Raw genomic sequence first — 16,030 nt, forward strand, 5'->3', positions numbered from 1 at the left:
CAAAGGTAAAATGATTGGCTAGAATCCAAAGTGTGTGACATCTCAGGGGAAAAAAAGCACTGAAATGTGCGCTGCTTTTCGGTCTGGTTACTACCGTTTATGTCAGAACCGGTACCCATCCCCAAAAAGTAGAACAAACACACACAGAGAATAAAACAAACTCAGTCACAATTAAAAGCTACAGAGCAAAAATGTGTTTTCAGACGGGATTTATAGACGTCGAGTGTTGAAGAGATCCTAGTATGAAGAAGCAGACGGGCGCAGCAATCGCAAAGGCCCGGTCTCCCTGGAGCCTGCTGACAGGGACAACTAGAAGCAACTTATCAGCTGACCAGAGAGATCTGTTTGCAGTATTTTTAGTTAAAAGATCAGAGAGGTATGACGGAGCTAATCCATTTAGAGACTTAAAATCAATTCTACAACGTACTGGAAGCCAGTGTAAACGAGCCAAGACTGGAGAAATATGGTCGTGCTTACGAGCGCCTGTCAAGAGTCGGGCTGCCTCATTCTGAACTAGCTGAAGACGAGCGAGCAGAGCCCGGCTGATGCCAAAATAGACACTATTCCAGTCGTCAGGCCTGGATGAAGGAAAGGGACAATGATCATGAACACACTACCGTTGCAATAAAAACAATCCTGGCTAGAAAAACACACACAGTGGAACGCCAAAGTCATGGATTGGCCTCGCCAGACCTCAACATCACCGCAGCAGTGTGGGATCATCCTGATAGATATCAGAACGAAAGCCAGCAAACACCCAGGCTTGTTAGAATCATACAAAACTCTGTTTTTGGTTCATTTTCTGTTTCCATGTACGTTTGAATAAATCGCTGCAGGTATTTTCCATTTTCCCAGCTAAAGACAAAGAAATGAGAATCGCTGCATATTTACAAAATGCAACGGTGAGTTTGACTGCAGACGTACTTAAACTTATACTTTAATGGCAGTTTTAAATTTGCTTTCCTCAACTCTAATAATTCTAATTATTGCTGCTACTTTCCTCATAAAGTGGTTATAGTTGATGTTTGATTCAAGCCTGTGTAATCTGATTAAATGCAGAGTTTATCCATCGTGTGTGTCTCTTCCAGCTTCAGAGCTGTAAGATGCTCCAGCTTCCACCCTGAAGATATCAAACTCTTCATACACACTTAGAAGAACCTTAAAGATAGATTCAAATTTTAAACCTACCTTCTTTAAAATCCTGCCTTTAGAGTTCATTCACACCCGTGTTTCTTGGCCTGTCTCTGCTCGTCTGCCCAGTATAATTTTCTCATCATTTTCCAGTGTGCCTGGATGTTTTGTCTTCTCTCTCGGGTCCAAAGATCATCTCACACCCCATCTGGCCTCTTGCTTGCACTCTCTCCCTCTCGTCAAGTATTCACTTGGCTGTTGGTAATTTACTCGTCACATGTGCCTCATTTGTTTCTCTCGCACACCAAGACAAAGATATTAACACTTTGCAGAATGTGTCGAGTGTGTGTTTCACTACTGTACAAGGCTTTATTTTATTTTTTTAGGGAGCTGCTTAGCTTGCAGTCTGGCAGTATAAATAGCACACAATAAACTCGGAGCTGCTGCAGTTCCTCACCCTTCCTCCGGTCCTCCCTCGCTGGCAGTCTCGCCCGGTGAGTGTGCATTCTTAATGCTCCCCTGGCCTCGATGAGAGAGATGATTGGTAGAATTAATTGTGGCTGCAGGGCTGAATGGGAATAAGTGAGAAAAAAGGCGCGATGGGGGAAGGGAGGTGGAGGGGTGGGGGTGTCGGGCTGGTTTTACTGCTGTGTTTCCTCCTTACAGCCTGGCACTAGAGGATGTTGAAGTTGTTTATGTGAACCCACTCTTTTTGTCTCTCTAGATTAATATCAGATCTGAGTTAAGTCGAGTCTCTTCGCTTTTATAGCTCAGTTTGTCTTTCTCTTTGTTCGGGATTTACACCTGTGCGCTTGCAGGGAAGAGATAAGTGGAGCTAATACAGCGGCAATCATAATGTAATGGCCTTTTCAGCTCCCCTGGCAGTAATGCCATCAGAATATAGTGTATATTGCACAGCGAGGTGTCGTTAAATGGGATAAATGGACCTTACAAAGAAGGACATGGAATTGGCGTGTGGAGAGGTTCGTGTGTGTTTGTTTTGGGGGAGTTATGGAGACAATGAGAGATGATATCCTCCTGACAAACCGGTCAGTCGTCTACATGAAGCGTGCGACAGCGTAAAGGAAAATAAAAATTGTCTGAACTAAAAACTAAATCAACAAATATATAAAGAGTTGATGTAGGGAGGTGTGCGGGTATGTTCCTGTTCTTGTCTCCAAATCTTGCTCGTGGTCGGCGAGTTAGAGGGTCTCCATGAAGGATTTATATGCTGGCGGTACGGAGTCGCGTCATAGAACGCCTCTATGGGACTATAAGAGGTTGGGGGTGGGGAGTGTGTGCGTGTATGTGTGTGTATGCATGTGTGAAGTGTTTCAGGGGTGAGTGTGGTAGGGTTGTGGGGAAGCTGTCTCATCATTTATTTATACAGTCTACAGAAGAAGGGGTTAGCGGCGAGGGGGGGGGCTGCCTTCTGTACACCGCCCGGGGAATACTGCAGGTCAAGAGTTGTTTTTCTAGCTACCAGCGCAATTCTTTGTCTGAAAGCATGAAGCCAGTGAATCAACACAACATGCTGCACTGATCTCCTGTTCTAATGACATGTTGTATCAACGTCTGTCTCATGAACGCAGAGAAACTCAGTCGTTCCTCTGGCTGCTTCCTGGTAAAGCTGTTGACAGTGGCTGAGACAGCAACACAAAATGTGCTTGGGTTGCTTCATGTTCTCTGATTAGAAATTGATTATATACACATATGATTGTTTTTTTTAAACTAGAGACTGGGAAAATATTTAAAATCAAGACCTTTGTTTGAAAACCTGGGAACAGTTCATACAAATTGCCTGTTTTTTCGGCTTCTCTGTGTATTTTCTTTAAAGAAGTTGACCAAGTCCAAAATAAGGACAAACAAAGCCACTGTTTTTAAAACTTCCTCCTTCTTTAATCTCTTGAAAATGGAAAGTATGTGCAGGCCAAAAACAGTGCACAATTCTAACAAGCTTGAAAGTCACATTTTCATATGACCACCTTTATTCTTCAACACAGCCTGAACTCTGTTAGGGAAGCTTTCTTCTTCAAGGACATTCAAAGCTCTTCTTTGGATGTTCGCTGCCTTTTGTTCCATCCTATGATGATCCCACACCGCTTCAGTAATGTTGTGGTTTGGGCTCTGTGGAGACCAATCCATGACTGCGAGTGTTTAATTTAGTGTTTCCTGTGCAGGTTTGCTTTTACTGCCTCACGGTGTGTTTGGGATCGTTGTCATGGCCGTGCAGAATTCCATCAGTTTGGGAAAGATCCCCAAACCCTGACACAGGCTCCACTGTGGTTTACACCCAGTGTTGGACTTCCTCCGTACACAGTGATCTGAACCAAAAACATTTGCCTCCATCACTCCATAAAACTTGTTGCCACTGATTTTTAAATTCAGTTTTTTGACAGATTGTTAATTGCTACATAGGTTTGTATCTTAAAGAAATAAATATTCCTCAGAAAACGGTCAGGTACAGGACTGAAGAGTATCAGTGCTCGGCTGAAACAAAAACTTTGGACTGCGTCAGAAAGCCTTTAAAAAAAAAGTCTGACCCCTTGGAAGCAAAATATAGTAAAAAAAACATGGTGGTTGGCTCAAGACTTTTGCACAGCACTGTCTGTTGTTGAGGTTTATTGTTTGTTTTCTGTGCATTTTCACTCAAGATTGAGAAAAATAAATTTGGGCCTCATTGGCGCTGAGAGCACCGAGCCAGCGCTCGTGTTTTACAGCTGTTAAATGTTCGTAAATCTAATCAAACCATATATTGATTTTTCTCCAGCTTTGGATAAATTACAGCCTAGAAAAATAGTCGTCATGTAGCCGTGAGCAAAATGAGAAGCACGGCTGCTGTAAATTTTCTGTGGTGATTGGTCGGGTGTATAAACGTCTTAATTACTGACTGAATGTCCTCACAAATCCTCTGAAGGTCCCGTTCAGTGCTACAAAAACAGAAGACAGTAGTGTTTATTGCTGAGACCTGAGGTGTGTGGACAGAAGTAATGCACACAGTGCTCAGCAGGACACAAACACAAACACGCAAGAAACAAATAACCAGGACATCCAGGATTACAGTGGACATTGTGGCGCCCGCTGGAAGACGGCGTGGAGAGGGGTGCACCTGTCCTGCAGGTGAGTCACAGAGGGCCGATGCCATCTCCACAAAAACAGGAAATTATTAAACAGGCAGAATGATGCTTAATTGATGAATGCATGCATATCATTGGAGCACAACTTACCTAAAGAAGTTTGATAACACTTTTTATTTCTTACTCTAAACTTTCGTGAAGCTTCTTATTCGTGTAGTATAGTGAAAGCTTGTGAAGCCATCTCAGCTATGAACCGTCCAGACTCGAGATAATGAGAGAACCCACTGTGTCGCTGACAGAGACATTAACATGAACACTGACAGCACTGATTAAATCAAAGATGCGCAACGCGCCGCAGTCGTTGTATGACTTTCAAATGTTCCCATAATTAGGTTTCATTGCGTTTCTTCAGCAGTGACACGTGAAGCACGTGAAATGTAACTGTGAGGTGTAAACAGTACTCATGTATGCTAATAAAGATGGAGTGTGGGTTTGAGAGGAGCTAGGTGCCAGGATCCCTGCAGCAGCAGCAGCGGCGAGCCTGTTAGTGAAGCCACAGCTGTGAGGACGCAATCAAAGATGAACCCTGCTCCTGCTGTTGCCTTTGTTCCTACACATCACAACACCTCACACAAAATGCATCAGCATAAAGAGCGTCTCTGTGTGCTAGGCGAGCAGAAAGCAAAGGTCATTTCATAGCCCGTCTCCTACCTGAGAGCTGCCCTCACATCTACACTTTCATGCAGCACAGCTCCTCTCCCACCACCACGCTCGCTCTGTTAGTCAGAATCCAGGGTGGAGAACATTTCGCAGTATATGTGGGCTTAATTCACCCAAAATGTCTCTGAACATGTGATTTAGTGCTCGACACGCTGATTAAAGAAACAAATGTTATTCTTTCATTCATCAGAATCACAGGTAATGTTCCTGACATTCACCTGCCCTTTACTGAGCACCACAGGAAGGTCGACATCAAATGTATACGTATTTTTTAAAAAACATGGCAAAATATTTTGTCTCTTAAGTGACGCCAGTTTGAAGTCTTCTGTACAAACTGCTTATTTTTATTTTTCAGAAAAGGTTTTGAATTTTTCATGATTGAATGGTTTTATATATATTTGGTTATTTTATACCTCATGCTGAATGATTCACAGGTCACTAAGCGCTTTACTGTGTCTCTATCCTTTAGTGCTCTTCCATGCAAAGTGTTCATTAGCAGGCCAACCTTTTACTTTGAATTACATTACAGCTCAGTTCGCTGCTCGCCTGCAAGTCTAAGTGAAGGAGTGAGTTGGATCATTAGTCATTGTGCCATAGCACGCCGGCCAGCAAGGTACTCAGTCGTTCAGCTAAGCTGCTAATACTAGCCAGCCGATTGGTCAGCATCCATCCATCCAGTCAGTGACCCCATCAGCCTGCAGGTGCTGAGGTACCTGAGCTGCAACTGGACCTGAGTGATGAGACAGACTGGAAACCATCTGCTTCTCTTTAAGTCACTCTTCTTCTGTCCACCTTTCATTTGTTCTTTAGTAGATTTAGTCGATGTTTTCTATTCTTCTGGTCTCCACTGTTCATACTTAACTTCCTCTGTAACATAAATATTGTCTTATTTTGCAATTATACTTACTGTACCTCAGTCTGTACCATAATCTGGCCACTTTCTCCTCCCCTGCAAACTACAGTGCATGAAATCTGCATATTCATTCATAAATAAACCGGATGCAGTTCTTTGTTCACGTGTTGCCTTGTTATGATGTTATGATGATCTGGTTTGGAGGTTTTGAGTTAGAACTTCTTTTACATGCGACGTTTTTGTTAACATGGACGCTATTTTGTCAGCAGGTGTTCCTCTCTGGTGCTGCAGAGGATTTGTAATTTTACAGCTATTCATATTTTCACCTGTCGAATAACCTTTTAATTAACCTATCCATTGATTATCTCTGTGTGGGGCTGTGCAGCTTTTCCATTTATTTTTCTTGTAAAACGGTTGGACTTTAAAACTTCTGTCGAAGATTGTTTCACCTTCACAGTCTCATACACTGCTGTGTGTGTGTGTGTGTGTGTGTGTGTGTGTGTGTGTGTGTGTGTGTGTGTGTGTGTGTGTGTGTGTTGTGATATCGACAGGCTGCTGCCCGCGGCTTTCTTTGTTATTACTGTAGCCAATAGAAAGCCTGTCCACATGCCACCTGCAGCCTAGCTTACTTTATATATTAGCTTGTGTTTACAGAGCTGTGTAACCGGTGGATCTGACAGAAGAGCTGCTTTATCCAGCAAACCTACATTTCTCTTTGTTCCACTTGAAATGACCTTTTTCATTTTGCTGTTTTGAACATGACAGACAGAGTTGAGCTCAGTCAAATATTTATGGAACAAGTCCGACTCTCTGAATGTTTCCGGTCTTTTAGGAAACTGTTTATTATTATTATTGTCACACTGAGGAGCTCCTTAGTTTCCTGCTTCATTCCTGGGAGAGATAATAATTCCTTTGGGGTCATGTCAGGAAGGGCATCCAGCATAAAAACAGCTGTCAAATCAAACATGCAGTGCTACCCGCTGAGGTGACCCCTGATGAATAAAGGCTGTCTGAGGATTTGAACATCATTGCAGTAACGAGCTGATGATGAATTTAAAGCAGTGTTTAGAACATGCACTGCAGAAGTGAGCGCACGTGTGTGCGTGTGCAGTAACTGGCCTTCGGCTGCATTTAAGCTCTGTCAGGTGTTGGGTAGCCTGCTGTGAATGAGGCAGAGGATCATTTGAGACGGAGCATCAATGCTGATTGAATTGGCTGGTCCTGAAAAAGACATGCAGGGTTTTGTCAGACAGTGGAGAGACAGGAGGAAGCTGCTGATCTAATTGTAGCTCTGAATGGACGTCTGTTTGCCTCGTCGCTGATGAACCCTTAAAGGGTACGTGGTGTTTTTGGAGGATTAGCCAGTTGGCTAAATCACCCAGTCACTGATAAACATAGATGGCAGCTATTGCATGTCCCTTTAGTCCACTGTAGTAACACTGAAACAAACAAAACACAAAGTTGTTACATTTTTCACATTTTTGCTCTAATTGCTTTGGCAGCTGTGGATTTGTGTACACGAGTGGAGTGGGAGTCCCACAAATGATAACCTGCTAATTTAGCTGAATGCTGCAGTAAACACACTCACCACTGCTAATAACCATCGCTTCTTTCTTTTAACAGTCACAGATGAAGACACGGTGAAGAGATACTACGCTAAGTTTGAGGAGAGGTTTTTCCAGACCTGTGAGAAGGAGCTTCTGAAAATCAATACTTTCTATTCAGGTATTTATTTACTTCACTTACTCTCGAGACAATAATTGGCGGAGATTATATTAAATCAAGTCGATTACAAGAGGTTGTCTCAGAAATTTCATGGTTACTATTCAGCTGGCAAATTTAGAAAAATCAATGTTAAGCAATATCACCTTAACTTCATTTAAGAACAATACTTCCATCTTTGAACGAGCTCTGGAACTAATCACAAATCAATGCTTTAACCTGTCTTCTATAATCACATATTGCATGTAAATATGTAAAGACTCGTATCAGCTGTATCTTCATTTACTTCTTAGCATTTTTGCATAATTCACACTGTTTATTTACTCTGTGCTGAGTTCAGACATGGCCAGCAGTAGTCGCGTTTCAGAGCAGGCCTGCCTGTGTGTATTTCAGGGAGTGAAGCGGGGAATGTGTGTACTGTGTAACATGAGATGGAAGCCATAATATATTCTGGTATTCTGGTACCAGAAGGTCCTGAGCTCCAGCTCTGAGTGAAGTGATGTTATCTAACAGCAGACCGTGCTTCCCCTGGAGGCCGTTAATGAAACTGCAGACTTGCTGGGTCAACGGCCGGCCAAGGCTGACCGGGAAGATTGTCCCAGCTCGTAATGATGGGGTGTTTCTGGCAGACTGATGGCGAGAGCAGCAAACAGACGTGGTATAAATCACTTTGGACCTCGTTACCATGAAGCTGAACCAACTTTGAATGTCTTGATTTTTCTCAGAGCGTTGCTGTTACCAGCGCTCTTTCCTTACAAAGGCAGCTTATAGAGGAGAGCGCGGTGTCACGGTTTGATGAGAGAAATCATCATCAACATATTTAAATGACCACCAACCATCGTGATTTTTACTTTCTACAATAATGAGAGAAAACGCTACAAATTTTGAAACTTAAACTGCTGTTTGGGTTCAGTTCTGTTGTTTAGATGTGATATCACCTATAAATAAAACAGACATTTTTCATAGTGCAAGTCTGAGGTCTTTTTTTCTCATTAAACGAGAAAAAAAGAATCATTTAATAAAACTGAGTGGGCTGCGAACTAAACTTAGAGGATAGAAAGTATCGATCCCATCACGCTAGTACGCCCATATACTAATACCAGCGTTGGTATTGATACTATCAATATTTAGATCAATCTGCCTACCTCTGCTTTATAATTGGCAGGTTGGTGCCTGTTGGTAGAGCTCAGTAGTGCCTTTAAAAAAACAAAAATTGCATGTTATTGTCTGTCAGTGAAGGACTATGAATAACGAATAACAGAAGAAAACAGTCATTTCGGTGTCATACGTCTCAGTGTGGCATGTGACATGAGTCACATCAGGGTTACAACAGTGAGTCAGTGAGTCCTCAGCAGCTCCGAGGTCGGTTAAAGCTGTGCATGAAAACATCAACATCTCCTGTTTATCTTCCACACACAGGAGGAGGGAGCAAGAAATTACAGAGCTGTGTGTGTGTGTGTGTGTGTGTGTGTGTGTGTGTGTGTGTGTGTGTGTGTGTGTGTGTGTGTGTGTTTAAAGCAGAGATGGAGATAAATTGCGTGCTGACTTTACATCAGACACTTGCCTCGACTGAGCTTTCTCCCTCTGAAAGGGGTCCCTGACCTCTCACAGCCATCCTGCTGCAAAGCGCTAGAATCCAGTCTGTTGGACAACAACACTTTCATCATCGTGGATTAAATACACAACAAAAAGAAATGAAGAAATGCTGTTTTAGGCTGATAGGATTTCACCCTGTCACTTTCTGGAAGCTGAGAAAGAACAAAAGGTGTTTGAAAACAACACCACAGTAAAGACAACGCCGCTGAAACCTAAACCAACCAACACCTGTCTCTTTCAGCTTCATTAGCCCCACACAGATGAACTGTCCAGCCACATCTTCTGATGTGACGCTGCACTCTTGACCTCAAGGCAGTCTGACTTTCTCACGAGCATTAAGTGGAGCATTGGTTCGTATGCTTCTGTGCCTGTTGAGGGATTACTGCGAGTTTGGATGTCGAAGCAAAGTTTGCGCTTTCCCACGATGTGACATCGAATAGCATAAAGAGGAAAAATCTTTGTTGGGCAGGTTCCACTCTTGTGTAGAAAAAGAAATACTCAGGGTTGTAGTAATATACCCTGAAAACATTGTTTATGTCGACAAAGAAATTGTGTCATTCTACTTTTGGATTGACGAGCATGAGGATGTAATGGAAAGCAGGCCACTAAGCTGCCATCTACGTGCAAACAATGATAAACAGATGTTAGCTTTACTTCTATTTTCAGTTTGAAAAAGAGTTTTATTCAAATACATTGAAGAAAATGAAGAAAACAGGAAGTTAAATGAGAAGAAACTGGCTTCATTTATTAATGATTAGTTATTCTTTTTTTGAAACAGGTTGTTCCACAAACCAGCCGGATGCAGGAAAATGTATGTTTGCACACAAACAAGAAACACTACCATGTGAACAGAGCAGGAAACAGCAAAGAAAAGGGAAAAAGAGGGGGCTGCAGGTCTTATTGGCCTGCTACAGAGAGTAGGTGGCTTTGAAAAGAACCTTGTAGGTTTGGGAGGACACCAAACACCGGTTCACATCAGAGCAGGCCTAAATGATTAGTTATTCTGACCTGTTTCGGGTGGCTGTGGTTCAGCATATAGAGCAGGTCATCTGCTAATCACAAGGCTGATGGTTCCCTGGGTACTCCGGTCTGCATCCCAAGTGTCCTTGAGCAAGTTGCTGAACCCCGAGTTGCTCACGATGCATTCGACGTGCTGTGGACGTGAGACAGAAAGCAGACAAAGCGGCGTATAAGAACCAGTCATTCACCATTTAAACAAAGAGCAGGAGGAAAATGAGAGCTGCTTGTTGGAAAAGTGAGTTGAACTGCAGGAGAAGTTAATGAAATGCAGGTTGCTGTCCAAGCAGCGTGTGATTACCCCTCCTCTCTCATTCTGTCTCTCTGGCTGTATTAACCTATCTCTGACCCAGATAATGGTTCCTCAGTCAGCAGCATTCACAGGTCAGCCTAAGAGTCTCCATGCTTCTGCTTCCTGGAACAAGCAGAAATAAAGAATCATTTTTATTGTTATTTGCTGCAGCAGTTTTTTGCATTTTAACAATATCGAGGTTAAGCAGCAAATGACCAAAGTAAAGGCTCTAATTTTACGCAAATGCAGGAATAATATTAAGATTTCCAAAATAAAAGTCCAAGCAAACCAACAACCTGTTTTTTAACAGCTCCGCTGGGCTTATTAGGACCTTTATTATTTTTGTATTACTCTACACATCCTCTAAAATGTATAATATTCATTATAATATGTGCAAATACACAGTGGCTATAATAACAATCAACACGCTTAACAGTAGATGAAACTGGAAGTTGTGCTGTGCAAGTGTAAACGTGTGTAAACGTGTGTAAACGTGTGTGTGTGTCCACAGCACAGTATGTGAGATGTATGTGACATCCTTTCATTGTCCTTCTGCAGAGAAGCTTGCCGAGGCCCAGAGACGATTTGCGACGCTGCAGAACGAGCTGCAGTCTTCACTGGACGCTCAGCGAGAGAGCAATGCTTCGCCCGGTCTGCGGAAACGCAAGACCAGGTTCCACCTGTCGCAGGAGGAGCGCTGCAAACACCACAACATCAAAGACCTGAAGCTAGCCTTCAGCGAGTTCTACCTCAGCCTCATCCTGCTTCAGAACTACCAGGTTTTTAGTGCATCTACACACTCAGATCACTTTATGTCACCTGCAGTCGTTTGATCAGACTACATATCCTTTCCAGTCTCTTTCCAGTCTGGTGTGGTCTGTAGCTGCTGGTTTCTTCTTGTCTCCCACAGAACCTGAACTTCACTGGTTTCCGTAAGATCCTGAAGAAACATGACAAGATCCTGGATACTTCCCGCGGGGCGGACTGGCGTGTGGCTCATGTGGAGGTGGCACCTTTCTACACCTGCAAGAAGATCACACAGCTCATTACTGAGACGGAGGTGCCTACCTGCCACACGTGGACTTTACTACATGTCAGACATGTGTAGAAAAAACGAACATGTCTGAAACGAATGGTTGTTTTTGTATCCAGACCCTGGTGACCACAGAGCTGGAGGGAGGCGATCGTCAAAGGGCCATGAAGAGGCTGAGAGTTCCTCCTCTGGGGGCAGCTCAGGTCAGAATCACAGCTGATTACACTGGAAACACACCTGTTCATACATAATCAGCTATATGAACAGGTGAATAGAGGAACAAAGGTGAATGAAGTCACTCTGAACATGGCGCAGTTGTTTGTACCAGACAGGCTCGGCTGAGTATTTCCAAAATTGCTGATCTGCTGGGATTTTCCTGCACAGCCACGTGTAGAGTTTACAGAGAATGATCTGATATACTGCAGATAATATCTGGGCTAAAATGCCTTGTTGATGTTAGAAATCGGAGGAGAATAGCCAGACTGCTTTGAGCTGACAGGCTGAAGGCAACAATAACACAACCAAGTTGTGCAGAAGAGCATCTCTGAGCACACATGCCAAACCTCGAAGCAGATGGCTACAGCGTAAGGTTACAGTTCACACAGGCTCAGCACAACCAGACAAGACTGGCACTGCTGGACAGGATGCAAGCAGACGTGAAAGGATGGAGCCATGCTTGCATCCACAGTTCAGGCTGGTGCTGGTGGTGTAATAGTGTGGGGGATACTATCTTCTTTAGCACCAAGTGGCCATCATGGTAGCTCCAGCCTACCTGAGTATTCTTGCTGGCCATGTCCATCCCTTTATGACCGCAGTGTCCTCATCTTCATGGCCTCCACAGTCACTGGATCTCAGTCCATCAGAGCACCTTTGGAATGTGATAGAACTGGATATAGACGGCAAATATGCATCAACTGTCAATATAGACCAAGATCTCTGAGGAATGTGTCCAGCACCTAGTTGAGTCTAGTCTTAAATAATTAAGGCAGTTCAATAAAGAGAGATCATTTAGAAAAACTCAACATTATTTATTGACTTAAGGGATTTGATTTTCTGAGCTCTTTGGCAATTAGACTCCAATGAACCATCATAGCAGAGTCCCAGCAACAATAGTGATTAGAACAGGATCCCCAGAGTGTAGATGCTGAAGGTGAAGTTGGAGGTTAGGACAGGTGGAAGAGGGTAGCACGAACGAGAGTCCAAGTGGCAGAAGATCACTGATATTTACAGAACCGAGACTGAAGATGGGGCAAGAAAATAATCAAACCAGAGTAACAATGTCAGTGTTGAGTTTGTGGACGTGAAGAATAGACTAACAGCCTGAATTTCAAGGAAAGCAGGTCAATCAGTGGTTAAAGATCATCTTTATTGAACTTGGATAGAAGCTTCATTACTTAAGTCAAAAGTTGCTAGTGAATGTGCTTCTCATACCTCCCCTGTTCTGTAATTGTGCTGTTGCAGATGTCACCTCTTGAAGAACAAATGTTGAAATGCTTGCTGAAGAATATCCCAGCATGCAATATGTTTGCATTTATCTAACTATAAAAAAATACAATTAAAAGCAAAACATTCCAGTTTTTAAAAGAAAGAGAAATAAAGCCAGCGGGGTGAGAAAGATTGAGAGAAAGACAAAGGAAACCATCGGAGCCTTCGGTATTGATTTTATAAGTGCCTCGACTCTGTTGAACAGACGGGATATCATTCAGGAGAAAAACAAGGCTCTCCAATGCATCTTTTGCTCCTGCATTAATTACTGTCATGTCTGGTTTAAAGTGTGTAACATGTGAGCTCTCCGTGTCTCCTGTGTGTGTGATAAATATATTTATGCTTACGAGCAGGTAAAAGGAATGAAATTGGTTTAGAGTCTGTGACTCATTGCTGCATGACGTTTTGTCTAAAGCGTCTTTGGACGTGTTCGTGTGAGTCGTCACGTTAATCCGGTTTATTCCTGTCTGCCTGGTTCAGCCTGCTTTGGCCTGGACGACCTTTCGCGTGGGTCTCTACTGTGGCTTCTTCATCATTCTTGCCATCTGCTTCGTTATCACTGGTAAGTCTAAGTTACTGTTTTCCCCGGCGTCATAGTTCATCTTCATAAAGCAGTAAACATGCTGCGGTTTGTTTAGGTGCCGTGTTCTTCCGCTCTGAGAACGTCTGGCCTATGGTGCGGATCTATCGGGGCGGTTTCCTGTTGATCCAGTTCCTCTTCCTGTTGGGCATCAACACCTATGGATGGAGACAGGCTGGAGTCAACCACGTCCTCATCTTTGAGATCAATCCACGAAACAACCTCTCGCACCAACACCTGTTTGAGGTGAGAAAAAAGACGTCTCGTCTTATAGAAGATCCTGGAAAATTGCTCAAATCTCTGAGTGGCAATCATGGATTCATAAACGGTTTAGCCTGAGTAAACATGGTTGTTTAGCTGGGTAATTATGATTCAAGGAACAGATTTTCATGTAAAATAAGATTTGATTCAGTAGAAGCACTACCTTTAGATGTCCACGGGGTTTTGTTGGTGACCCAGAACTGAAAGCAGAACCTCTTTTCACTCGTTATTCTGATTTTTGGGTTAATGGTGATCATGTGTCAAAGGAGCTTTCTTTTAAAGCCATTTTTTCCTTCCTGTGCTGCAGATTGCTGGTTTCCTGGGCGTGTTGTGGTGTCTCAGCATCCTCTCCTGTCTCTACTCGCAGTACACTTACATCCCCATGCAGGCCAACCCTCTCATCCTTTATGGCTTCATGGTGCTCTTCCTCATCAACCCCTTCAAGACCTGCTACTACAAATCACGTTTCTGGCTCCTCAAATTGCTGGTCGGTTAACTCGTTTACTGGAAATGCTCCTTTAATGTATAGTAAATAGTCCACGCCCATGCTAGAGTATTGCACACTGATGTGCTTAATCACAATGAGAAAAGTAAACAAAATAGAGGTGATAGATGACGTGCCTGAAAGGGTCATTTTAGCCCGTTGCTAGGTGGTTTGTGGGCAGGTACAATCCAAATTTTGTGGAAATAAATGAGATGCTATTGTCAGGAAACTGAAATGATAGACTGCTTTCATAAGGTGTTGTAGGTTTAGAAAGGCAAAAAACAGCTCCCGGTTGCTAAGTGGTTGCCAGGGTCTGTGATGACATCACTATATACAGCTCAAAAAAAGCTAAAGTAAAAATCAGAGTTTAGCATCAAGTCAATTAAACCTGTGGGCACTGATCTAGCCACTTAAGTAGCAGAGGTTGTTAATAAGAGGGGCACCAATGAGACAGCCGCCTGCACAGGAGCGATCGTACAGGTGGGCGCCTCAGACAGTTTTTCCTGCTTTGCTGTAAGTTTGCCTTTAGCTGGGGGGAATGTCACTGCTGCCAGCATTGGGCACATGGACTGCTGTCAGGTATTGGGATGAAATCCTTGGACCCATCGTCAGACCCTGCGCTGGTGCAGTGGCTCCTGGGTTCCTCCTGGGGCACAACATCCAGGCAGCTCCTGGAGAACGAAGGAACTGATGCCATTGACTGGCCCCACGCTCTCTCGACTTAAATCCAATAGATCACCTCGGGGACATTGTGTTTCCATCCATCCAATGCTCCCAGCTCAAACTGCCCAGGATCTCAGTGATCAGGTCACCATCATGTCCTGACATTGTCAGACATGCATAAAAGCACACGGGGGCTGAAATCTGACCAAACTCGGCAAACCTGCCTCGTCAGTTTTCACTTAGATTTTTGGGTTGTCTTGAATTCAGCCCACAGTAGATTTTCGTTCCCATCAAATAATGTGGCTTCCTTTCATTCCTAACACATTGCCACATATTTTTCCAATTTTTCTGAGCAGTGTTTGGTTGCATTTGTTTCTTTGTTTCTTGCAGACAAAGAAACAAAGAAACAAATGCACAGGCAGACAGAGATTTGGTGTATTATAGTAAGATACCACCTACCTTACTTGCTAAAGGGAGTTGTGTCTTGAGTCACTGGGTATTTTGCTGAAAAGTCTGTAATTCAAACTGGATGCATGATCCCAACAGTCAGGGTTCCTGCAAGTCCAGTAACAGATGTTTACAGCTGTGAAACAGCAGCTGATACGGACTGCTTTAACAACATGAACCCAGTGCAGACACGATGAGATGGTGTAAGATCCCTGCTCTGTGTGTGCTGAGGAATGAACGCTGTCACTTTGCAGTGTCGGAGAGAAAGACACAACCGTGGCAAACAGAAGGTTTATTACGCAGACGTTTTAAGTCCTGAAGAGAAAAAATATTCTCTGGTTAAATCATACTTTCAATAAACACCAGTGAGAACATGTAGAGAACATACAGTAGCAAGCACGAGGTGTAATTAGTTTTGTTCCTGTGTTATTTTGGCATTATTATCCTAACGCAACAAAGATTTAAAATAAAAACAAAGGAAAACCGATTAGAAATAAATTTCTGAGCTGTGTCTGCTGTTCTAGCATTTTCTATTTTATTAACCTGCGATTTAAATGTGTCTGCGCACATCTGTGCATGCGTCTCTATCTCACACAATTCAGATATCCATCTCAAGCCTCATGTTTACAAAGCCCCCCCGTGTTACTCTGTCCTTTGTCTAAGCTGTGA

At 43.2% G+C, this 16,030-nt stretch overlaps 1 protein-coding gene across 1 annotated transcript in view; it reads left to right on the forward strand.

Annotated features, from left to right (window-relative positions):
• The window catches only part of xpr1a (xenotropic and polytropic retrovirus receptor 1a), a 71,068-nt gene that overhangs the window by 41,602 nt on the left and 13,436 nt on the right, over positions 1-16,030 (forward strand). Inside the window, exons 3-9 of the mRNA XM_005747543.2 lie at positions 7,405-7,506; positions 10,967-11,187; positions 11,319-11,468; positions 11,561-11,644; positions 13,407-13,488; positions 13,565-13,752; positions 14,075-14,254. Of these exons, the coding sequence (XP_005747600.1) occupies positions 7,405-7,506; positions 10,967-11,187; positions 11,319-11,468; positions 11,561-11,644; positions 13,407-13,488; positions 13,565-13,752; positions 14,075-14,254 (1,007 nt within the window). The remainder of the gene's footprint in view (positions 1-7,404; positions 7,507-10,966; positions 11,188-11,318; positions 11,469-11,560; positions 11,645-13,406; positions 13,489-13,564; positions 13,753-14,074; positions 14,255-16,030) is intronic.

This window comes from Pundamilia nyererei, unplaced genomic scaffold (assembly GCF_000239375.1).
Source record: "Pundamilia nyererei isolate P.nyererei 1_Seehausen unplaced genomic scaffold, PunNye1.0 scaffold00199, whole genome shotgun sequence".
Classification (NCBI taxonomy): Eukaryota; Metazoa; Chordata; class Actinopteri; order Cichliformes; family Cichlidae; genus Pundamilia; species Pundamilia nyererei.